General features: G+C 36.0%; 1 protein-coding gene across 1 annotated transcript; it reads right to left on the bottom strand.

Moving 5' to 3' along the window:
- Positions 1-5,432: 5,432 nt before the first annotated feature.
- On the bottom strand, positions 5,433-17,287 carry LOC149829431 (potassium channel AKT1-like). The gene is made up of 11 exons (XM_090015531.1): positions 16,937-17,287; positions 9,742-10,107; positions 9,210-9,267; positions 8,814-9,131; positions 8,455-8,700; positions 8,264-8,362; positions 8,139-8,171; positions 7,675-7,860; positions 7,136-7,330; positions 6,929-7,004; positions 5,433-6,672 (listed from the first exon to the last, which is right to left on the bottom strand). Exons 1-11 carry the CDS (start codon positions 17,089-17,091, stop codon positions 5,819-5,821), a joined length of 2,586 nt encoding a protein of 861 aa, XP_089871657.1. The 5' UTR covers positions 17,092-17,287; the 3' UTR covers positions 5,433-5,818.
- Between the last annotated feature and the right edge of the window lie 7,388 nt (positions 17,288-24,675).

Below are 24,675 nucleotides of genomic sequence, written 5' to 3'. Positions count from 1 at the left end.
AGTAAATGGGTTTGGATTTGCCATTGTTGTTGCCGACATCCCTTCCTAGTAAGAGAGTGATTGGTTGTTACTCTTGGTACGACTGCAGCAGGCTGCAGTCCTGTCACGGACTTGCTGCAGTATCATTGTAAATAAAAAGAAAAAAAGAATTATACACATATACGAGGAACAACCTAACTTCCATTCAGGATAGGTACAGGAATAGACTGAAGGAGGTCTGTATAGCTCGGTCCACGTAAGTCATGCAAATATATATATATATATATATATATATATATATATATATATATATATATATATATATATATATATATATATATATATATATATATATATATATATATATATATATATATACCTTGTTAGGTAGTTTGAAGGAAAATAATATGAATGAGTTCTTTATTCGCATCTCAAGTTATAAGAATGCACATGAGATATAAATACCCTGAATATCAATCGTGTAATGAAGATCATAAATTTACACTTCCTAGTGGTAAATTGTAAAGTGATATTATATCCACGTGGGAATGATGTATGTCCCGAACGCAGTGAATAGGACCATGTCGCATTCATATACCACATCCTTGGCTAATGTCAATGTTAAAACCAATTGTATCCTGATGGGAATTTCAGAGCATTGCTAAAGCTCATATATGAATATGTGGTTTCGCAGAAACCGCATGGTGCCATAAGAGCACTTGTGAGATTTGATAGGACATAGCAGGGTCATATTGATACATGTACATTTAGATTGTCAGAAAGACTTAACATTAAATGCAAGAGTGCTCGACTCGAATATGAGCCTGTGGTTTGTGGATAAATGTCTGAGTGTCTTATATGCACCAAATCATACATGCTTACACTTGGATTCACCCGAGTGCGGGTTGGGATTATGATATTCCTGTGAGGTGTTGTGACTCACACCAAGTAATAAACAAATTAATTCAGGTACTCTTAATAATAATTTTGAAAATCTGGTTATACCTGAAAGATGATATATGTTACTGGATTTTTTGGGCTCTGGGTACACTTGAAAGATGGTTAATGTTACCAGACTTGTGGTTTACCTTGGAGAGGGTACATAGTACAAACTCCGTGGGACACTCTTTGTGTTTGTGAGAGCTACGTGTCTCTTCTGATCTCTAGTCATCGGTATCAGTGGGGTCAGGTCTACCAATATATTCTAGGTAGTAGATCCATGTCTTCTGCAGAAGTCTCGGGATGCATCCTATTTTTTTTGTTCTTGCCAATAGAAAGTATTCTCTCGGTCACAAACTATCCCCTTTGAGTATCCGTACAGCTAGTCACTCGGGTTATCTCATGAAATCATAACAAACCCCGAGTGGTCTCAATCTGCTATGATGCCACAGCTTGTGTGTACCCACAGAGCGAGTTAATAAGAGAAACCTAAATTTTTTACTTTTAAATTTTAGGTATAGATGTATGCTATAATTAAAACTGTGGTACGAAGATTTTGATTGAATTTTATGGGGCATAGCCATTGATGATGATTTCATTTGCCAGATGATAAAATTGTAGTGTTGAGAACATTTAATTCGACTTGTATGAATTATATAATTTTGTATATCTATATTCTAATAGTTTGCATGTTTACTTGTACATATGACACTGCGCACACATATATTGCTAGTATGTTACTTACTTAGATTGGGTGTAGTCTAACCCTCTCAATTATATTCACTTTTCAAGAAGCGAATAGACTTCATAGAGCAATTGCAAGTATCACAATGGATGGAGCCACGAGATCGCATAGTTCTTAGATTGTCCTGTGAAACTCTGATGACATTTACTTTCATATTAATTATGATTTTCATGTAATAATGCCAGACATTGTTTTTTGTCTAATAAAATAGAATTTATTGTTATCGCAGATCTATTTAACCAAAGTTTTAATAAGTGATTCCAATGTGATTTAAAAAAAATCACAATTTTTTGAGTTAAATATTTTGGGGTGTTACAAGAGGAGAAAGTTTCAAAAAGATGTCAAGTGACAACAGCCGAAAGAAGAATGCACGAAGTGCAAGCGATCCCATCCATGATGCCTGTGTCCCTCCGACACCGTAGCCTATCTATACTGCCATAAGATGGGTCATTTCATTAATGAGTGCCAAAAGAAGTATAACGAAGGGAAGCAAGGCGTTGGAGCATCTCAGTCTCAATAACAGCCCCAACAACAACAGTCTTAGCAGCAAAGTGCCCAAAAGAAGGTAGCAGGACAAGTATATGCTACCTCAGTCGAACAGCTGAGTTCGAGTGATTTAGTTCAAAGTATTGTGCTAGTCTCTCGCTTAGCATTACTACTTGGTTGGAGTCCAATTAAGCTTGTTGACCTATCCATGTTTGTTGAGTCCCCGTTGAGACTTGCTGCTTGTCTCACCCCTACTTACTTTTCCGTTTTCAAGTATCTACTAGTAGGCATGCTTTGGCGACGATGTATGTGGTAGACTCGAATATCTCTGGGGCTGGATCGTGGACCTATTCTCATCTTGGGGCGGTGTTTTGGGACTATCAAAGATATTAATTAAGTTGAAAATTTTATAAAAAATAATATTTACAGTTCACCTATTATTTTTTGTAAACTGAACTTGTGAATCAATGGATACACTTGTTTTGACTCACTGAATTCCAAAGTGTGCTTGCTTATTTAAATTTCCTATGTTTGGCTTTCATAAGAATTTTAAAAATAGTTTTCTTTCGTTATGTGCTCAATTATAAAAAAAAAGTTTGGCTCAATTTTTTGGTTATTTTTTGGGTGGTTACAATGTTGGTATCAGAGCGAAGTTCTTAGAATAATCCAAGATTCGATCTTGAAGCTCGAGATCCACATCCTACTGATCTCCAAACCTTGTTAGAATGGGTAGTAGTTTGTGTAGTAAGGCTTCATGTGGCTACTTATTTTGATATTGCATGACTGGTCGTTTTCTTTATGTGTATGTCCTGCTGTTGATAACCTTGGGGGTAATTGAGTTATACTTTTTCACTTTCTAGATGTCAATGTATCCTGGGGACTGGATGAGCCAGAAGAACTTCATCTTGGAAGCCCTCGCGACCCTCATCTAGACAATTCAGAACCAGACTCAATCACAGTCGCAAGGCATGACATACAAGCAATTCATGGACTTAGATCCCCCTTCTTTCATAGGAAAATTGGACCCGAAGCTTGTCGAATTTTGGATCCAAGAGATGAAGTCATTCAAAATCCATTCAAGAACCAGTAACAGAGGGCAACTTCATACCAGAAACAACAAAAAATGGGAAATGCAGGAGGTGTTTGTTGGACCATGCATGACAACCATGTCCCATGAAGACAAGCACGTGTTTGCATTATGGTCAACAAGGCCGCTACATCAGGTTTTGTCTGCGAAGGTTGGCTTCACCCTGGCCTTTATAGCAACGACCATTGCCACAACATATTCAGCTTTAACAGACTCCCTAGCAACTGATCCAATAGTAGAAGAGGATTGCAAGCCATGTGTACGCAGACACCATAGATGAGGTGGGCCCAAGTCATTAGGTTATCGAAGGTACTTTGGATATTGTCGACTTTTCAGCCCTCCATTGTTGTTTGATTACGGTGCAACACATTCTTTTGTGTCAAAGGCATTCACTTAGTTGTTGGATACTCTAGCAGTTGAGATGGATAGTTGTGTAGCGATAACCACACCTTTAGGAGTGAAGACCTATTATGTGTTGCATCTTTCATCAATTGCAGTTTCGATAGAAGGTCAAGTGTTTTCGAAAAACCTTATCCTTCTTGAGATGATGGGCTTTAATGTCATTCTTGAGATTGATTAACTTTATAAACACTTGGATAGTTTGGAATGTCGTGGGCATAAAATCCTGTTCGAGAGAGACCGGGTCAACCCATAATAGAATTTTGTGCAGTTCAACCTTCCAGTGATGGGAGATCGATTTCTTTGTTGAAGGCTTTAGGTTTATGCATCATGGAGGTCAGATGTTTCTCCCTATCATGGTTGTCTAGAACCACGAGAAAACAACGATCTACGACATAGAGATTGTTCACGAGTCCACTGATGTATTTCTCGAAGACTTGCTCCATTTACTGCCACCTAGAGACATGGAGTTTTCTATCGATTTGGTGTATGATACAACCCCCCTGTATCCAAAGCACCATATCGTATAGCACCAGCAGTAAAGAAGTAGTTGGAGGAATTGTTAGAGCAAGATTTCCTCTGGTCAAGTGTTTCACTATGATGTACATCAATTATAGAATGCTCAATTAAGTGATGATTAAGAACAAACACCCATTGTCAAGGATCGAGAAACTATTCAACCAACTCAAGACTGCTAAGGTGTTCTCAAAGATAGACTTGAGGATTGTATATCATCTGTTGACGATCGAAGTATTACAAGTTCTTAGTGATCGAAGTATTACATGTTGAAAACAATATTTCATACTCGATATGAGCATTACAAGTTCTTAGTGATGCAAATCAGGTTGATGAATGCTCTGGCCGTTTCCCGTTTTTATGAATTTGATTAATCGTGTTTTTCTTCAATACCTAGATCAATTTGTGATTGTGTTTATTGATGATATATTGATATATTCTAATGATGAAAAGCAATATAGAATTCATCTTTGTATTGTGTTGAAGACGTTACGAGAACATAGATTTTATGCTAAGTTTTTAAAGTACAAATTTTGATTCGATCGAGTGATGATTTTAGGCCACGTTATTTCTAATAATGGCATCAAAGTAAATCTAATAAAGGTTGCAGCAATAATGACTTGGGAGCAACCAAAGCTCGTCATGAAAGTTCATAGCTGTTTGAGTTTAGCAGGCTACTATAAGCGCTTTATTCAGGATTTTGACAGAATAGCAACCCCTGTGACGAAGCTGTTGATGATGAGTGCCAAGTATGTATGGACTCCGCAATGTGATGTGAGTTTCATGATCCTCAAGGAAAAGGAAAAGCTAACTTTAATCCCATTGTTAGGTTCAGGGATCTTTGTGACGCCCCAAAATTTCTAGAACAAAAATTTACCAAAATTTGAAGATATATATATATATGTGTGTGTGTGTGTGGCAGAAAAACGATATTTTCAACCTTGGGTTTAGGCAAACTCCGAGCGAGTCACAAGGAGCATCCACAAGAATCAGAAACATTCTGAAAACCAAAACACTTACATATTAGATAGAAAAACTTTGGGTCAAAATAATGTATAAACAAAGTCTCATAAGTGGTCCTTAATCTGTGTAAGTCTGGTTAAAAATGCCGCCATTGCCTCGTGCCATCCACTATTTACTCGCCCAAAATCTCCTTTAAAGGGTGAAACTTGTGAAATCCTTACAGATAATTATATCAATTCCAGATAAATGCAGTTCAAAAATATAGTTATTGTCATTCAAATATCATAATTAAAGCATGATTGTGCAACTCAGACGTCGCAGTTCATGTGGATATTTTATAAATTTATTAAAGGAAAAACACATGCAAGAATACTCAGAAAAGATTATGTTGAAATGTTTAGTGCATCTTTTCATAGCAATCGGTATGAGTAAGAAGATCTGTCTTATCGAGCTAAAGCTCTGAATATAGGATCCAGTCAGCTGTCGATCATTGCTTACGGATTAGGAAGTGAAACAACAGAAATGCTCACCAAGAGATTTGAGGCAGAAAAGGGTACTCGGTGTTAAATGCACATTCACTGCTAGTACAGGCTTTCTTATCCTGAGGGGCATGTGCTAGATTGAGCATACTGTTGGAGCAAACCCATCTTAGGTGTCTACTTGGAGATGAGCAGAAAAGACTAATACATCCAATTGTTGTGATCTCAAGAAATAGTTGACTTGATCTCATCACCAACTAGAAACAAGTGATCTCCATCCCTTATTAAACTTATATCATCAATAACAGCTTTGTCTTCAGTTAGAATCAGCGTTGGCAAAAACCCGAATGTCTTGGCCCCGATACCAAGTAATGCCTCTAGTGTTCCAGGCAAATGAATAAGTTTTCCGCCTTCATAGCCTGATGGGAGGCAATGTATTGTCACCCTTGTAGTGTAAGCCTCGTCTCCCATCATGCTGTTCATCTGATTGTCAAAAGCCATTCCCCTCCGAAAATCATGTGCCAAAGACATGATCCCGAATAGCGAGTTATGAAAATTGTTTGATTCTCCCCTATGCCGATTAGCTGTCATTGATGACCGGATGAAAAGTGGGTTAGATTTGCTGGTATTATCCACTGGAGGAGTCTGCTTTTGTCCCGTGATCTGAGCATCAGGTCCATTCATGTTGGTCCAACCATTGAGACTCTCTCTTATGGAGCTGAACAGAGCTTTTATCTCCTCGTGACTCTGTTGCTCTGCCAATGCGATCGGAGTCCAACCATGTTGATCAGGCTTCTCAATGTCAGCACCATGGTCTACGATAAACTTAACAACATCTATGTTCCCTTCGCAGACAGCAACATGAAGGGCGGTGGTTCCATTACTCTTTGCAGTAGTTATATCACCACCATAATGCACCATGTCCTTGAGCATTTGAATACTGTTACGTTCCGCAGCAACACAAGCAAAGTTTCCCATGTCACCAGATTGTAGATTTGCACCATTTTCAAATAACAGCCTACTCACTGCATAATGTCCTGAGGCAATTGATTCCCACAGAGGCACATTTCCTTCCAAATCTGTTTGTGTGGATAAAATAAAAAATGAGTAGGGGACCAAAAAAAGAATTTGGGGTGAATGCTTGGCTAGCAGAAAAAAGAGTGGCTGAAAGTTCAAATTATTGATCAGATGACACCTTCCAGTGGTTAGAAGACAATTGTGACTAGCTAAACTAACAGGGAAAATAATGTAACATAACATGTAAAGTTCCAGACTAGGCCAATAGTTTTTAAACTTATGGCTGCAAAATTAAGAACTTGGATGTCCACGATGTACCTCTGCTGTTAGGGTCTGCGCCATGGTCTATCAAGAGTTGAACACTCTTTTCATTTCCTTCAGCGGCAGCTATATGCTGATTACAGAAACAAAACAAAGTTTATCCATAGTAATAGATAATACAAATCCCAACAAATGATTTCAAATTCCTGGTATATCACCTGGATCTACTATTAAGGATCTGCAAGATAGAGAAAAATTACTTACCAGTGCTGTTCTACTATTCATATCAGCTTCATTGGGATCTATCCCGTGCCTCAGTAGTTGGTGCAACAGTCTGATGTCTCCTCTTTGTGCAGCAAAACAAAGATTAAAAGGCAATGTCATTCTTCCTCGGTTTAGCATGCTCTCGGTCTCTGCCAAGACTCCTTCCATCACAGGATCTGTACTTTCTTTCAAGTGCTGTCCAACAACAAAGTTGGTATTACTAGCAGGAAAGATTGTGTTTGCCTCCAACGACATGCATGCATTACCACCCAGAACACGCAACTCCTCTTTACATTAAAAGGAACTCATTTCTACTGGAAATATCAATTCCCCAAAAAATTCTAACGGCAGTAATGCTTTAACACAAATTTTATGGACTATTGGGTGGGAAAAAAAACTATGGCTATGGATAAGGCCTTCATGTTTACTGAGAAGTGGGTTATAGTGTTTCTTTTCTACAAGCAAGCTTATATGAAATAAGTACTATAGGAAAGATCAGGCCACTATTATGCTAAAATGCAAAAAGACTATTAACGCACCTGAAGAAAATTATGTAAAATTATAGTTCCATCTCCAGCATTAGCCTGAACTATATTCAGGAATGAGGTACGATTCAACCGTAAAAGCTGACACAGTCTTCTTGTACGAACTGTGAATAGTTGTGGCCGGTAACATAAAACTCCTATTTCTCCGAAAACGTCCCCAGAATGTGCATCTCCAACAATCTGAAATCAGCCCACCTATTATTCATGATATTAAGGTACAAACCATAATGTTTGTGCAACAGGAGTACAAAGATATTCCTGAAACTAGCAACTGGATAATAACAAAATACAAGCTCTTGCATGCTGCGAGAAATACAAATCACCAGGAGAACCATAGAGACATGCAAGCTAGAGAGTGGAAAAAATATTCTATGCACGGTGAACACCCTAAAGGTCATGTTCCATAACAAGAATATATGGCAACAATAGGAGGTATCAAGAAATAACATCACACTTGCCTGTTCACCTCCATTCTTGTATGCAATAAGATCCTGAAAAGTTGACACAAATATGAGGAACATAAGATTAGGAGTTGCACCTCATCAAGGACTAAACTAATGAGTTTCAGAAATGTGATAGCTACCACAGCACCAGTCACCAGAATATAGAGGTCTGTAGGTGCTTCATTATGCAAGATCACATCCTCCCTTGGTGGAAAATATTCAGCTTTCATCTCAGAGACCTCCAGAGAAAAATTCAAACAAATAATGCAGATATAAAGGCAGAAGGCAACAGAATCAACAGTCAAGATGAAGGGAATCCATAACTGCTTACCAACTGGAAAAGCAGATCATTTGAAAGCCCTCGAAACAGATAAACTTTATCAACTATAGAGTAGAATAAATAATGGGAAATGCTGGAACGGATGGCTTTTGGAAGAGAATCTAGAGTTTCTTGCTGCTGCAGCCCTTCTGAGTCAGTTCTGTACTTTAGACACAAATGTGCAAGCATTTGATCTTGCAAACGACCAGGTAGTTGATTTCGTGTTGCAAAACTTGAAGCAGCTTGAACTGTGTCTCTCTACACATTATTCAAATAAGAATTATGAAGCAATAAGGCGGATCTGAAGAGTAGCCATTAAAAGAAATAAGTGGAGAAAATAATGTGAGAAGATTCACTTAGATAAAACTCACAAATTTCCTTGTGCGGCTGGTGCCATGGACCACCAAATTGGTCATATTACCAATCAAATATGCAGTCAATCCTAGATTGAATAGCATGTATATGATGTTAAATATCATCTCTCTTTCGTTTTGAGCATGAAGATCACCATATCCGACAGTAGTAAGTGTAGTAATTGACCAATACATTGATATGACATAGCGGACCCATAAGCTTTTGTTAAGAAAATCTGGCATTGGTGCTCCAATCCATGTTTTTGCAGGGTCATGGTACCTTGCCGCAAGAAGATAATAGAAACATCCAGCACAGTGAACTGCAAATAATGTCACCTACATAGAGTATATTAATGGATGAGCTAACCAAAAAGAATGAAAGTTTTACACAGCCGACTTCTCCACAAGACTTACACAGATTAGCTTTGCACAGCGGACCCAAAAGTAGCTGAACTTTCTATCTTTCTCCAACCTGGCCATTTAGAGACCCCATGATTAAAATTATTCACAATTTTTTTATTTTCAAATATACCTAATTTTAGCACTATAACATTACAATAAAACATACCTAAAATGCCTTGGAAAAGTATAACCAAACTTTATCTGTGAACAAACTGGGATATTTACAAGAAACTAAGAGTATGAGATTTTGTGGATTGAAGTTATAAAATTGAAGGATAAGAACATACATTGGTTAAATGTCACCATTAATTCAGGAATTCTATACACAGACACAAACACAGAGGACCTGAAAACATAATTCTTCTGCAAAAAGGTCATGAACAGAAGAGGGATCTCATTAGCTACTAATGTTCACCAATGGTATAAAGAAAATCACAAATAATTACATCTAGGAAAAGGAACTAGGATTACTGCAAACAAAATATAACCATTGCATTCTTCACCTTGAACCTTTTTTAAAACAAAGTATGAAGTTTGAAGTAACCTGGCAAATAAAGAACTGACTCTCCGAAGTCGCCATAGCCGAAGCATGTTGAAGAATCCATAAGATCTAAGTTTTCGTGGTAAGATCTTGAGAGCGGCTTCTGATGGTATAGTGGAGATGACATCTAGAACAAACCAAGAAAGCAAGTACCTCCGAGCAATCTGACGACGGTTGTCAACAAGCAAGTATGTATTCCTATCGAGATAAGCAACGAAGAAGGTCATAACAATATCAATTGCAAAAAAGCCGTTAACAACATTGTCTACCACAGAAAGTGGTCCTCTTGATCCATTCATGAATCCAAACTCGAATGGTGAAACCCAAGCAGAGTAGGCAACCAAAACAATCAGAAAATTTTCCCAAGCCCTGCGAGAAAAAGGTAGTTTAAAAATTATGATGATACACAATAATATTATAGGAATTATGCAAAACCATGATCCTTAACTATACATTCTTCTCACATATTAATCATGGAAAGATAGAAAGAAAATATATAGCAGGGTTACACACGGAGGATAGAAGCAACCAAAAAAACCTATTCTTCAAACCCAATATCATGGGAAATTTGATAAAGAACCTTTCTAACAATGATAAATGTTATTCCCTCTCCAATATCTTTAACTAGAATATGTCTGGAAGCAAAACTAGTTATCAGAACAATATGCAAACACAAACAATAAAGCAGCAGTGGAGAAAAAATTATCACTTTGAGAAGCAGATATTTTCTTTTCTTCTTTCTTTCCTCTTTACATAGGAAGAATGGAAATCTTGAACTAAGAAATGGTAGCAGTTTGACCATTTCCCAGAAACAAAGAAAGCGAATACCCTTACTCAGCTTTAAATTGTATTTAAGCTCTCTGTCTTATCATGCAGTGAAGCAATGAAAATTCAAGTAATTGACGCAATTATATTCACACATTAAGTATTCACAAACCCCAAAACCTATAAAAAGTTAAAGATTTTAGTCTTCACAAATATAAGCAAAATAAGACACCAAATTAAAAAGGAAAAAGAATGAGCTATGTCACATGGGTGCGGGGCCGGGGGCGGGGTGGGGCACTTTAAAAAACCTTGGGTGCTGGGGTGCGGCAGGGCAAAAATGTAAAAAATTATATATATATATATATATATATATATATATATATATATATATATATAATTTTGAAGTTTTAACAGTTAACATTATCATAATTTAACAGTTAACATTGTCATAATATCATTCATCATGCATGCAATATATCAACATAAATATCAATCAAATAAGTAAAGCAATTACATAAATCAACCTAAATATCAATCAAATAACTAAAGCAAAAAAGAACTAAATTACACACCAAAAGTATATCCTACAATGTATACGATGATGAAGTAATGGATCTTAATAATTTTTTTCTTCATCATCAAATGCATCATTAGAATGAATAATGGGCTCAGATAAATCCATGTTTGTCATGTTGAAATCATGCTCTCCCTCGAAGTCACACTCTTCTGGGTTTACATCCCAAAATTTGGATGTTCCTTGTCTGCGTTACAAACCCAATTTGAAAATGTTAAATACAATACAAGTATATTTAAATGAAAAACTAAGAAATAATCAAATAACTAAGAGAGCAAATTAGTACTTGTATTCATTATTGGTTCGCGAAAGTAGTCAAAGATTTGAATGAACATATACTAAATCCTCTGCAAGCTTGCTGGTGAGCTTGTTTCTCTTTATGTTGTGGATTTGAGAATATGTGCTCTAATTTCTTTCACAACAAGATGAACTAGCATGTTGCGATAGTAATCTTAATGCAAGACATTGGAGAAGAGGTGTTTCTAATCCAAATGTTGACCACCATGTGATAGGATCTATATTATCCTCCTCTCTCGCGAATAATGTCGGTCCATATAATCTCGAAGATAAAAAATTTTCAAACTCTTGTGTGACTTGATTTAGAAGATATGCTTCTGAAAAAAGTCTTATCATACACATATTTCTATGTTTTGATAGCTCTGGGTCTAAATTTGGAGGGACACGACCAATACCACCTGCCTACCACTTGCATAATATTTTCGATTAAGAGAATGTGCCATGCAATGTAAAGGAGTGTTGCTCTTATCCCATTTTCTGACTAAAATTGAATGAATATAGTTAAAAAATTTTGAATCATCCAATGCAGGATTTTTTTTTCATTCTTGAAAAGTACAACTTGTATTTTTTCAATCATATTATCTCACATTTCATAAACTTTGTGAAGCATGGACTCATCCTTATCAACTTCTCTTAACATTTTCCAAATAGGTTGCGTAAATTGAAGGAAGTATATCACTTTGTCCCAAAACTCATCATCAACAATGAATTTCTTAATTTCTTGAGCCTTGACATCATTATCAATACGATAGAATGTCCAATTTTCATCAGTCACCATGCTAACCAAAGCATTCTTCACTTTTTTATCATCTTCACCATCACAATGATAGACACAAAACGTGTTTTAGCAACCTTCAATAATTTCATGTCAGAATGTCTATTAAATATAGCATTAGCACGATGGTGGTTAACAACAAAATTCCTAATGCTTTTGACATTTCTTTCTAAATCTTCAATCCATGAACATAAAGCATATGCTTCTGAATTTTCTTCTTCTTTGGTGTTGGAGATGCTCTTTAGGGTCAGATTTAAGTTGTGTGCTACACAAGAAGTCTAAAAAATATGAAGGTACTCACTCTCCAAACAACGCTGCACTTTTACAAACTGGAGCGTTGTCTGTAATGATTTATACTACTTTCTGATAACCCACTTCTTTTATGACTTCTATAAACAACCTCTTCAAATACTATGTATTTTTATATTCCCCAGATGCATCAACTGCTTCCAAGAATATTGAGTCACTAAGCGAACAAGCAATGAAATTGATCAGTGGATGCCTTTAATATCTGTCCATCCATCAAAAACAATAGAAACTCCATTTTGCTCCAATGAATATTTTTTAATCTCCAACAACCTCTCCACATTTGCCTTCTCTTTTGCAAGAAGTGTGGTTCGTAGTTTTTCTGAGCTTGGAGGCACATAGCCACTCAAATTATAATTTGCCAAAGATGTTACTGAATCCTTCCAATAAGGATTTCTAACCGCATTAAATGGGAGTGAACTAAAATAAAAATAACTCCCTATTTTTCAATCCATATCCTCCTTTTCATATGTATTGAATGTTGCTTGTATCGTTCATCTACCTCCTACATTGACTTTTCTTTTTTTTCAGCATCTTCTTGGTGGCTTTCAAATGACACATTAATTGCACAAGAATCACTTATTATCTTTTTCTTATATTCTTATTGTATATTCTTGTATTGTCTTCGCATTGCCTTATCAACTTTTCTGCATCCTGAAATGCCATGTCCTGGTATCTTCAACAAATGAGCCTTCACTCTTGTGTAATACCCAACAAAATCTCTTTAACAGAGCTTTCATCAAAATCTCTTGTTTCCACCACCTCGTTCTCCAGTTTTTGAAAGCTTATCTACATGTACCCATAGTGGCCCCACATCATCACTCCCACTACAACTATCAATAAAACTAGCAGCAAAACTCATATGTGGGGATGAAGATGATGCAAGTCATTTTCCTTTATCTGTCATTTTTGTCCTGAAAACACACAAAAAATTATATTAAAATCAATTATGCAGACAATAAAGATTTATAATATCGAGTCCAGCTCCTGGCTCCTGGCTCCTGGCTCCCGACTCACAAAAAAGGGTTGAGGGGTAGGCTCGGATTGTCAGGCCGAGCCCAACTCCCGACCCGTCCAGGGAAAACGAGGAGGGGGGGAAAGGTTGGGGCCTCGCCCCACCCCTGACTGTCGGAAAAACAGGGAGCAGGGAGGAGCTCACCCCCCTCCCATGCGAAAACAGGGAAGCAGGGAGGGGCTCGGCCTCACCCCTGAAATCAGAGGGAGCATAGAGGGGGGCTCGCCCCCTCCCCTGCCGAAAATAGGGAAGTAGGGAGGGGCTCGACCCCTCCCCTGAAATCAGAGGGAGCAGGGGGGCTTGGCCCCTCCCCTATCAAAAATAGGGAAGCAGGGAGGGGCTCGGCCCCTCCCCTGCCGAAAACAGGGAAGCAGGGAGGGGCTCGGCCCCTACCCTACCGAAAACAGGGAAGCAGGGAGGGGCTCGACCCCTCCCCTGAAATCAGAGGCAGCAGGGAGGGGGGCTCGGCCCCTCCCCTGAAATCAGAGGGAGTAGGGGGAGCTCGGCCCCTCCCTTGGAGGCCGAACAAGAGAGCGAGGGGGGAAAGGGTTGGGAAAAGATAGAAGAAGGAAGGGGACGAGGGAGAGGTTACTTGAGAGAAGAGGAGAGGAGAGGAGAGGAGGAGGTGGCTCTGGGCGTCGTCGGAGTTGCGGGTGGGGTTGATGCCAACGATCGCCGAAGGTTTGCGACGAGGGAGAGGAGGTGGCGTCGAGCTCCCCTGAGAGACGTCGGGAGGAGAGGAGGCGAGCGAGAGAGCAGAGTTGTGCGGGAGAGGAGAGCTGTGAAAGAGGATTAGGGCAAAAATTTGCCCTAATCCTCTTTCACAGCCCTTTTGATCGAGCAAAAACAATTTTTTTTACGTCTGAAAATTGGACAAAAATAACCCTAGGTGCGGTCAACGCACCCAGGGTCGTGTTGACTACACCGGGTGCCGCACCTGTGTCGCGTCGACGCGGGTGCGGCACCTGCTTTGCCGAATCCATGTGACTTAGAGAATGCATTGACACTAACAAAATCATGAGAAGCTTTCAAAACAATAACTACATTGTACCACATTGGGAACATAGGTATTCAATAGAAAGGCGCTTAAAGAAAAATACAGAAGAAAAAAATGTGATATGGGGATTAGCTCAACTAGCTCATTCTTTTGAATGGCAAGTAATTGATGGAATAATGAATGAGGTTGGCATTGTAAGCTTCTATATTACTTAGATATTCTTTAACTTGAGGATACGATGTTCTCTAGTGGTCCAATTGATTTTCAAATGCTTCCCTGTAATGTTTTGTGGTTTTAAGAGTGCAGATATGATCTCTATATAGTCTATTCACATGCAGTAGATTAAGAGGATTTGAAGTGTATATACATTTCTAAAGGAATCTAAAAATCAGCGGCCCCTGCAATGTACCAAACCTTTACTAAAAAGCAAGAATATATCAAAACAATTAGACCCCAAGCATGTTTTAACTAAACAATCCTTGATACGCACATCTGGTAATTCCACACCCTCTAGGAACCCCAATATTTTCCAAAGTTTTCCTTGTATACTGTGTGGATCTAAACATATAGATTTGAACTCTTTAGGCTTTTTAATGGAGATCTACACTGAATTAAGATATTGCAATGTGAAAATAAATTCCTAAAGAATAACAAATCCAAAGGCCTATGATGCACCAAAACTCAAAGAAAAAATCATTATTTTACATCAAGATAATTAGATTCAAAACATATTAACTGGAGAACAAGCCATGACAAAAACATCTACAGGGTCTAATTCAATAAGTAATACTTTTAATCATGAGTTTTTGCTAGTGGGTGTGGGACTATATAAATATTGTATTGTTGAACACCTAGTTTGTTCGACCATCCATCGAACGAGCACCGCTGATTGCATGTGCAATCAACAGCGCTGTTTTTTTTTCGTTTTTGGGTTTTTTAGTGATTGCCACTAAAGGTCCCAAATAGGACGCATGGCGTGCGACCGTGTGTCTGAGTGTCGTTCGACATCTTGAACGTTTGATGATACTCCTGTTTGTCTTTATATATATATATATATATATATATATATATATATATATATATATATATATATATATATATATATATATATATATAATGCTCCGGTGCTCTGAGAGCACCTACTCCCACATACTAGAAATCATAGTTGTAGGTTGTATCTTCTCAATCAGACCTTATGGATGTATTCAACATAGTTTATTTCATAGAAATCATGTTTTTTGGACATAAAATTAGGATTTTTTAAGTCATAAAATTTTGATACATTGTGAGCTGTTGATTTTTAAAGGTCTTTAAAAACCTAATGTACGCTAATAATCACATGATTCAAAACCTTTTTTCTACTAAATAATGCTTATAGATAATATCTATAGGGTCTGATCAACAAAAAAAGTTTAAAAAATTTTAAAAATAAAGCTTAAGTTAGGTGGGAGTAGGTGCTTAAGGAGCATCTATCATTACTATATATACATATAGGATTTTGAAAACCTCCTCAATGGAAAACCCTCCCAAACCTACCAAATGGACGTTTTATTAAATTTTTGGTGGTTTTTTCAAAATTCCGACCTTACAGATGTGATCTATATGCTTGTTTTTATAGGAATCTGTTTTTGGAACAGGTTTTCATAAGTTTTAAAATCGACAGCGTGCAATTTTCATAAATTTTTGAGGCAATACCATTTTTTCATGATCCAAGTTTCGATTTCTAGTAAATCAATCATGCTGAATACATCTGTACGGTCAGAATAAAAAAAAAACACCAAAAAACGTCCATTGGGGAGGTTTGGGAGGGTTTTCCATTGGGGAAGTTTTCATTTATATATATATATATATATATATATATATATATATATATATATATATATATATATATATATATATAGAGAGAGAGAGAGAGAGAGAGAGAGAGAGAGAGAATGTTGTATATCAAAAGCAAGAAAAAGAAAAAGGATTCAGATCCAGTCCTGACTTCCTCAGGACTAGGGCCACTTTTTGCCCCTTTCGTTTAAAAAAACGTAAGGTTTTTTTAGCAGTAAGTTTGTAAATAAAGCCATTAGCTGCACCACCGTCTTTTCTCACACCAAGTTAAACAAATATGTGTTTAAAAACCCCTGCAACTAATTTTCGAATTAAAGAAAAAAAAAACTTTGCAACTTCATCCATCCTCAGTCAAAAGATCCAGAGGATAATGACAACCGAAAAGTGACTCCCCAACGAATCCCACCGACATGGAAAATAAACCCATCAACCAAAATTCATATTTTCCTCTCAAAATATCCCACAAACCAATAAACTAGAAAGCCTCAAACGCATACCACAACGAATGTTTTGATGAATACCAAGCAGAAAAAACGACTAAAAATATCATGGTAGCAACACAGCCATCCAAAATAACCTAAACCATGAAAGGAAAGAAAAGGAGCAGAAGAGGAGAGAGAGAGAGAGAGAAACCTGTATCGACGGTCATAGGGAGATATGATGAAGTTCTTGAGCTTGACTCTCCTGTTGCTCCTGGCCCCGAGGGGAGGGAGGATGCCATGCGATAGGCTGTACTGGCTTCCCTCTATCGAGCCCACCTGCTCACCTCCACACACCGCAACTCTCATCTCTCTCTCTCTCTCTCTCTCTCTCTCTCTCTCTCTCTCTCTCTCTCGTTGCAGAGGAGGAGACGATCCGAAAAGAGCCCTACAGAATCAAGATCTTTCCTCTCACTACATATTCAGAAATGATGCCATTGGATATCGTATCTCCCTTTTCCTTCTCCTTCTCTCTGATCATCGATTATCGAGGATGGCCCGCTACGCAACGCAATGGTATTTAACGTCGTTCGTGACTCACGGGATTGATGATGGATGAGACTGGGTGGCCCTCCTCACGTAGCAACATAAACCCTTATTTTTTAGGAAACTACGGCATTGCCATCCCCATCATCAGTAGTCAGTACTCAGGGGTCGGGAATGGGATGACTAAAGAATCATAGTGGGCCCCGTTTCAACTAAATGACGTCAAGGTTTACGGAAGCCATGCGACGCTTTTCTTTTCTTTTTCTTTTTCTTTTTTATTTTTCCCAGCTTGCCCTCACTTTCGGAGGATAATGAGAGTGGCTCGCTCGTCTGTCGGGAACAATGTAAGATGGCGTTTGGTAGACGAGAAAAAAGACGGAAGAAAAACTACTTTACTGGAACCACGTAACACGATACTTTCGATGGAGTACCGTCCTCTCTAGCTTAATCTCAAAGGTGCAAACTTTATTTGATGAATGCAAGTCTACATATGCGTTCGACATGGCTCATTTAATAGGTGAATGCACTTGTGATATGTTCTTTTATCAAGGTTGAAACGTTGGCACATTGTGGAGACTTGAATTTTGAAGTCCTCAAAAGTTGTCCTTATACAACACTAAGGGATGATCTAAAGCACGTTTTTTTACCAAACAAAACATATAAATGATATCCATAGGCTTTGATCCAAGAAAAGATCAAGAAAATATGAAACAATTGGCTGTTTCTACTAGTGTACAGCACAATCGACTGTAGCCAATATTTTCCCTTTTCAATGAGCCATGGCTCATTATTGTGGAATGTGGGTGAGCCACGATGGCAACTTGTAGGACTATTACATGAACTAATTAAGCTACTTTTTAATTTAGTTTAGTTTGACTTGATAATGGGCTCCATTGGGCTCTGATTCAGTTGTGGTACGAGCTTGGGGCATGCCTAAGCTTGGATGAGTGATTGAGTCAAGAATGAAAATAAATAGAAAAGTTTGGTCAAAGATCAAGCAGAGCAAAAGCTGTACGAGACTAAGCTAGAATTGTGATTAATGTAACACTGTAAGTGATCCAAAATCAAAAGAGGAGAAATCTCTTCCTCGAATTATTTCGAGCTAGGTCTTATAACAGCTAAAAAATCACATAGAAAAATGGAGAAAATCGAAAATAGGACATTGAACCTGCTACCGTTTACAAAAGAGAATGTTTACCCTATTAGGTAAGTTGCATATTCAGATTACATGAGTCCATGTCATTGAAACAAGCATTTCTCTCAACAATTTTGCTTTTTGAATCATCCTCAAACTCTTCTCAAATTAGGAGATAAGTCGTAGTCAAACTTTACTACTTATAGTTTGTAACATTTTGACTTGCCCATTTGACCTACTAAATGAGCTTGGATGGGCCATGAAGTAGTGGCAAACCAATTCCATTAATTTACAGCTGCAACTCTTTGTTATTTACAAAGAAAGTTGGGGTTAGGCAGATCCCTATTAGTTATGCAACCATATCATTGGGATTCGAACTTGCAATGTCCCAACACAAGGTGACATTGTAAGACACAAAAATTTCACTAATTTAAACTAGACTTTCTGAGAAAATTTTATTTCACCTATCCAAAGTTAGTATGTAGTTGTGATGAATTCAGGAAAGTATCTAAGTTCTGAATTTTTCCTAAGTATTGTGACAACTATTGTTCTGATTAATAAGTGAGAACAATAATAATAATAATAATATAACAAGGTCAATCAATTAGCCAAAGGAAAATCAGAAAGTGGCTATGATAGTGAATCAATACCTTGATAAAAAAATTATTACCTAAAGACATATACTGAGTATTAAATAAACTAAGATTGGATTGGACTGGATCCAATTGGATTCGGATTCAATTGGACATCCAATATGAAAATTACCTAATTAAAGATTTCTAGAATATGGATCAATGAAATAAATATTTTTAAATAAATAATTATATTAAACCATAATATTACAGTTAGTTGAACATAGTTGAAATGGAATCAATTAAGCCAACCATAGAGGGGGTGATTTTGCCTAAAGAACTAACCATGAAAACCATGTAAGGGAAGAGTGAGACCCAAGGAGTCTCCTCACATGGGATCCCAAGGAAGGATCTCTACTTTCCCAAGGAAAAACAAAAGTAGTAAGGTATAAGGTAAGACCTTGTAGTAGGATACCATTTTTTGTAAAAAGTCTCACATGACTTGAGAGAGTATAGGTTAACATGGAAAAATGGTTTTGGGAGTGGAGGGTTAGACTCTACCACAACCCTCAATCTTTTCTCTTGTTTGCACAATCACACATCTCACATGGCCTAAAATTTGCCTATGAATACCTCTTAAAAAGTAGAAGAGAGTCATTCATTCTCTCTCTCCCATACATCCTTCGAATTTGTTTTTGAAGTTTTTTCTCCTCTTTTTTCACTCAAGTGTAGTATAACACCTCAAGATTTTTAACCCAAAAAAATTGAGTAAATTTTTTTTTTCATCGGCAAAAATATTTTTCACATCTTGGATCAAAAACCTTGTGCGAGTTCCAATCAATCACACTAGTACTGGATTTTATAAAAAAAGAACGCATCATCATAAACATTCATTATAGCACATAGGGTATTGTTCAAGTGGCCAATAACCAATATTAAAGTTCATAAATCAAAATAACAAAATAACAGTAGTTCCAAAATCTAATCTTTAGAAAAGAAAAATGGTTTGGCTTCCTGACTCCACCATAGCTTCTCATCATCGCCTCAGTAATTCATTCAATTCATATAATTGTGTAGGGGGTCAAAACAATACTCCAATAGGAATACAATGACAAAGTATATGTATACGAAAGTAGGCATACTAGAAACATCATTTTTTCAAACATAACCAAATATTGAGGCATTGATAAACCCATCATTTTGCAAACATAAACAAATATCGAGGCATTGATAAATCACAAAACCATTGAAAAACTTACTTCAATACTTATGCATGATCAAGGATGTTATCATGACTTACCAATGTAGTAGAGTATCCATTTATGACATAAGTGGCTTAAGATTCTTTTATTTAGGTGATCTTTCTTAAATGATGCATATGATGCTTTTGATAGAATATACAATACACTTTTGTTTCTCTTGTTAACAGTCTATGTGGGTACGACACTGATAGTATCTAAATTGGAGATACGACCAAGGGGTATATTCAAACAATGTATCTTATTACCTTGGCCTTGCACATCCTTTTTGGCCTTGGGTGAGGGACGAACTTATCGAGAGAGAAATCTCAACACCTTCAACTTGATATACCAATCTTTTTCTTCAACTGAAGCTTTATTCACTACCATCTTGAGGCATCAGTTGTAGCTATTCCCTATCTCTGTGGTTGGGGAATCACATGCAAATTTTGTTTCAGTTTAACTTTTAAATTTGAGCAAAATTCAAACAAAAATCTGGTTAAATCTAAGCAAAATTCAAGAGTCTAATTTGAACTAGGACTCTAGTTAGGTCTATTATGAGTCGTAGATCTTATAGAAGATCAGATTTGATGATTTTGGTTATGGGTTGATTCAAAAAATATAATTTTGAAAATTGACCAGCCTAAATTTTGGGTTTTTCAACTTTGATAAGGTTTATAATTTGATTATTTAAAATTGATTGGACTATATTTTGGATTCGATCAGATTAGGTTGGATATAATCTTTGGCATTTGGATCAATTTAGGGATGAATTTAATTGAATATAACTTAGGATATTTTGGATTTAATCTCATTGGATTAGACCCATATGGTCGGACGCTCTAAACAATGTCATTATTGGTTTGATAGAAATTTCAATCGATTAGCGACTCACCTATTAAATCAGAGTTGATCTTGATATTCCTTATTTTAAGGGCATCAAAATCAACTATTTACATGCCCAAAATTAATGTTGATTTGACTATTTTATCATCGACCAAAGCTTATGCCTAATTATAGGTCAAAAATCAACATTCTTTAGTGTTAAATAAATTTTCTTACTGTTTCATGTGTGTATGATTAAATCTAAGACCACTATAATTATCTACATTTTGAGGGCTATTGAATCGACTATTTAAACGTCAAAGTTTGTTGAGTCTTTGGGTTTGTAGGCTTTCTGAAAGGTTACTAGATTACTGGAGCTCAAGCCAAGATAAGAAGTTTGCACATTTCTTCTCTAGCTTAGTTAATTTTGAAATTTAATAAGTTATGACCCATAAATTTTTTAGTTATTTTATTAATAAAAGACATTAATAGTTATTAACCTCTTATATTAGCCTAAGCATATTTATAAATAGAGGTCTTCTTAAGGAGGATTAACAAGGTTAGTTCTCTCTCTCCCTATTAAAGTGCATATCTTTATTATTCTTCCTCACATCTCCTTCTTTCTTCAAGCCATTAAGGTAGTCCAGACCTCCATTAGAGACCTGCAACCACCTTGGTGAAGGTCTAATCCAGTCAAGAATGATTTGTGAGTGAAAAAAAAAGTGACGGTATTGTTGCGAGAAATACATTTTCGGTAGGAAATCTCTACTTTTATGATGTTCGATTTCGGGATACATTAACATACCATCTTTTTTATCCAGGCTTGGATCTATATGTAATCTAGGCCTAAAATATCTAGATCTACATGAAAAAAAAATTAAAAACCCAAAACGATGTTTTGAAAGATCAGTTTTGAGAAAACAATTTGGAAAAGACTAGATTCAAAACCTTCAAAAGAAAAAATTGTGTGAGTAGATAGATTTGTATTTTATTAGATTGTTCAGCATGTATAATGAATGTAGAAACATATTTTTTGAGTGTTTTTTCATAGATCTTGATGTTGTAAATATGTCTCTTGCATAGATCTTGGTTAAAAATATGCAAAAATAATTTTGAAGAAGTTTTTTGCCAAAAATGTTTCAGGGTTTTGATGTTTTATGATAAAGAAAGCTAATTTGATCATATATGATAGATTAGGGCATGTATATCATGATTAAACAACATATTATTGCATAAATAATCTATAATTTCATATTATTTTTATGTATCTTGTGATTCTTACATAGATAAAATCTCATTTACGATATTCCATAAAAGTTTTATGGTTTTTGTATTATATTTTTTAATATTTTAGTAAGATTAGCCTAAATATGATTAAAGATGTGTTGTATGATGTTGTAAATGTGTTTAGAGCATCCAAAATTTGTGATTGTATGAGTTTCACCGTGTTTTTTGTTCTTGCTTAATAGATCTTGTATGAGTTTGGATCTTGGTTATTCTGTCCTCATTTTTTATTTTGACTAGTCTCAGAAATAAATTAATATCTATATAAAAATGAGGTCAATAAATAAAAATAAAAATACTGCAGTGTTCTACACATCTAGGGTTTGAATGCAGAATCTTGTTTTGTGCTGTTTGGTTCATTTTTGAGGTTGAAAAGTCTATTGCAAAAGAGTATAAACTTTCTACCCTATTAGCAGAATTGTTCCGACCAAAGATTTTAAAATCTCTAAAACCTTAATCAAAACTAGTCAAAATAAATTGTAAAAATTTGGGTGAAAGGTAACACGTATAATAAGATTTTATAAAAAGGATTTTGTCAAAAAAGATTTCTATAAATCTTGAGAAATTCTTCAATCTGGATTAAATTTCAGCAGTTAACAGGATCTGTCTTATATTTGTTTCTGAACATGGTTTATTCCTGGAATGTTCCTAACTTTATTACACTGAATTTTGCAATTCTGTTTCTTGGACTGTATTCCTAAGATGATGAGGCAATCCTAGTAAATTTTTGAGAGTTAAATTCAATTCATGTGATTTTTGGTGGGTTTTCCAAAATTGGGTTAACAGAGATCTGAATTGCACGGTATGGCATGTGTTGATGTCGGGTTTTGTTCATTCTTAAATGGGATATTGGATTAATATATATGTTAAATGAATGCATTTCATTATTGATTGAATTGGGCATGCATAAATATCAATGATTAGCCTACTCTGACTATGCAAATACATAATGATTGTATTATTATATTAATTTTATGGTAGAGACTAATCAAAAGCATGCATAGAGTGTCATGAATATTGTTGTATATGAACCCTGAATGTGGTTGCATGTTTGCATTGGCATAATTAATAAGAGAGTTAATTAAGAAATCAAAATAAAATTATTTCTCTTCGGGCTTATTGAGAGAATAAACATGGTACTGACGATTTTATAGGATATTTGGCTTAGCATAAAAGATTGCTTTTGTCTTCCATCCACAAGACCAGTAGCTGGAGGAACTACCATGATTTATCCTTGGTGTGGTAGATAAGACTCATGAAGGAAATATGATATATCGGGATTGCAGAAGTTGGAAATTCTCTATAAAATTATATTTTCTCTCTGGAGTATGCATAGTTGGGGTATCACGCAGGTTAATAAAATACAATTATTTGAAAATACAAACCTGGGTCGTACATCTATCTAAGAGAGTCTATGTTGTACCCACAAACAGATATTGACAAGTGAAACGAGATTGTGAATTGCATATAGATACAACATGTCATACACCTTTCAAGCAAGAAAACAATAATTGAAGATAAGAACTTATTCATGCATAAAGGACTCGCAATATTGAAATGGTAAGTTCATGCATTTTGTAAATGTTTATGCATGTGCATAATTTATTGTATTGATGCAAATCTTAGAATGAATAGATATGCATTAAATTGAATTGTTATTTTAATTATTAGCATAATTTTATGTTTATTGTTTGCTAAGATATGTGTTGTATGATTGATGTACGAGGTTGTGTTTGAATGTATTCTAATATCATGCATTTATGCAAGTATGCTATTTTCTACCAAGCTTTCATGAGTCAGACCTATTTTATGGGTTTTCAAGTATATTATGATGTGCAACTGTGGAGTGGATGCGAAATACTTAGGAAGCATCGAGAACCAGTCTTTTTCTTTCTTGGGGATAGTTTTAAAAAATTCAATAGTGTTATCAAAATACTCTGATATATATTTTAAATTAATGAAACTGAATTAAATTTTAATATTCATATTTTAATTCAGTTATGATGATTAATTGTATTGTAACCTACTCATGATGTTTAACCCAAAGAAAAAATTGTTTCTATTGCTTTAAACATAAAAAAAAAAAGTTTTCTATGAAATTTTAGGGTTAAAATTTTGGAGCGTTACAAAATGGTATCAGAGCGAGATGAAAACATTGGCTCATGATACGTCCAGCAGTTCGACATTGCTTAGTAAGTAGGTTTAATTGTGTATTGATTTAATTATACAGTTATTATTTGATATAAATTATTTTTGTGATTGAACACCTAGAAAATGATAATTTCATGAAAGAAATTTCTTTAAGGAGGGTAGAATGTAACACTTGCGAATTTTGTTTTAGTTTAACTTTTAA

Source organism: Nuphar pumila, chromosome 8, assembly GCF_984573655.1.
Source record: "Nuphar pumila chromosome 8, dmNupPumi1.hap1.1, whole genome shotgun sequence".
Lineage (NCBI taxonomy): Eukaryota > Viridiplantae > Streptophyta > Magnoliopsida > Nymphaeales > Nymphaeaceae > Nuphar > Nuphar pumila.
The sequence above is the reverse complement of the archived record's forward strand: the minus strand, read 5'-3'. Positions and strand labels throughout refer to the sequence as shown.

Bases quoted from the DNA above. Each gene is read 5' to 3' on its own strand.
- LOC149829431 (XM_090015531.1), bottom strand. From the start codon at position 17,091: ATGAGAGTTGCGGTGTGTGGAGGTGAGCAGGTGGGCTCGATAGAGGGA. The intron at 9,268-9,741 runs GTTACTTCAAAC...CTAAATGGCCAG, and splicing joins GTCAGTTCTTTATTTGCCAG to GTTGGAGAAAGATAGAAAGT. The intron at 6,673-6,928 runs GTACATCGTGGA...CCACACAAACAG, and splicing joins CGCAGACCCTAACAGCAGAG to ATTTGGAAGGAAATGTGCCT.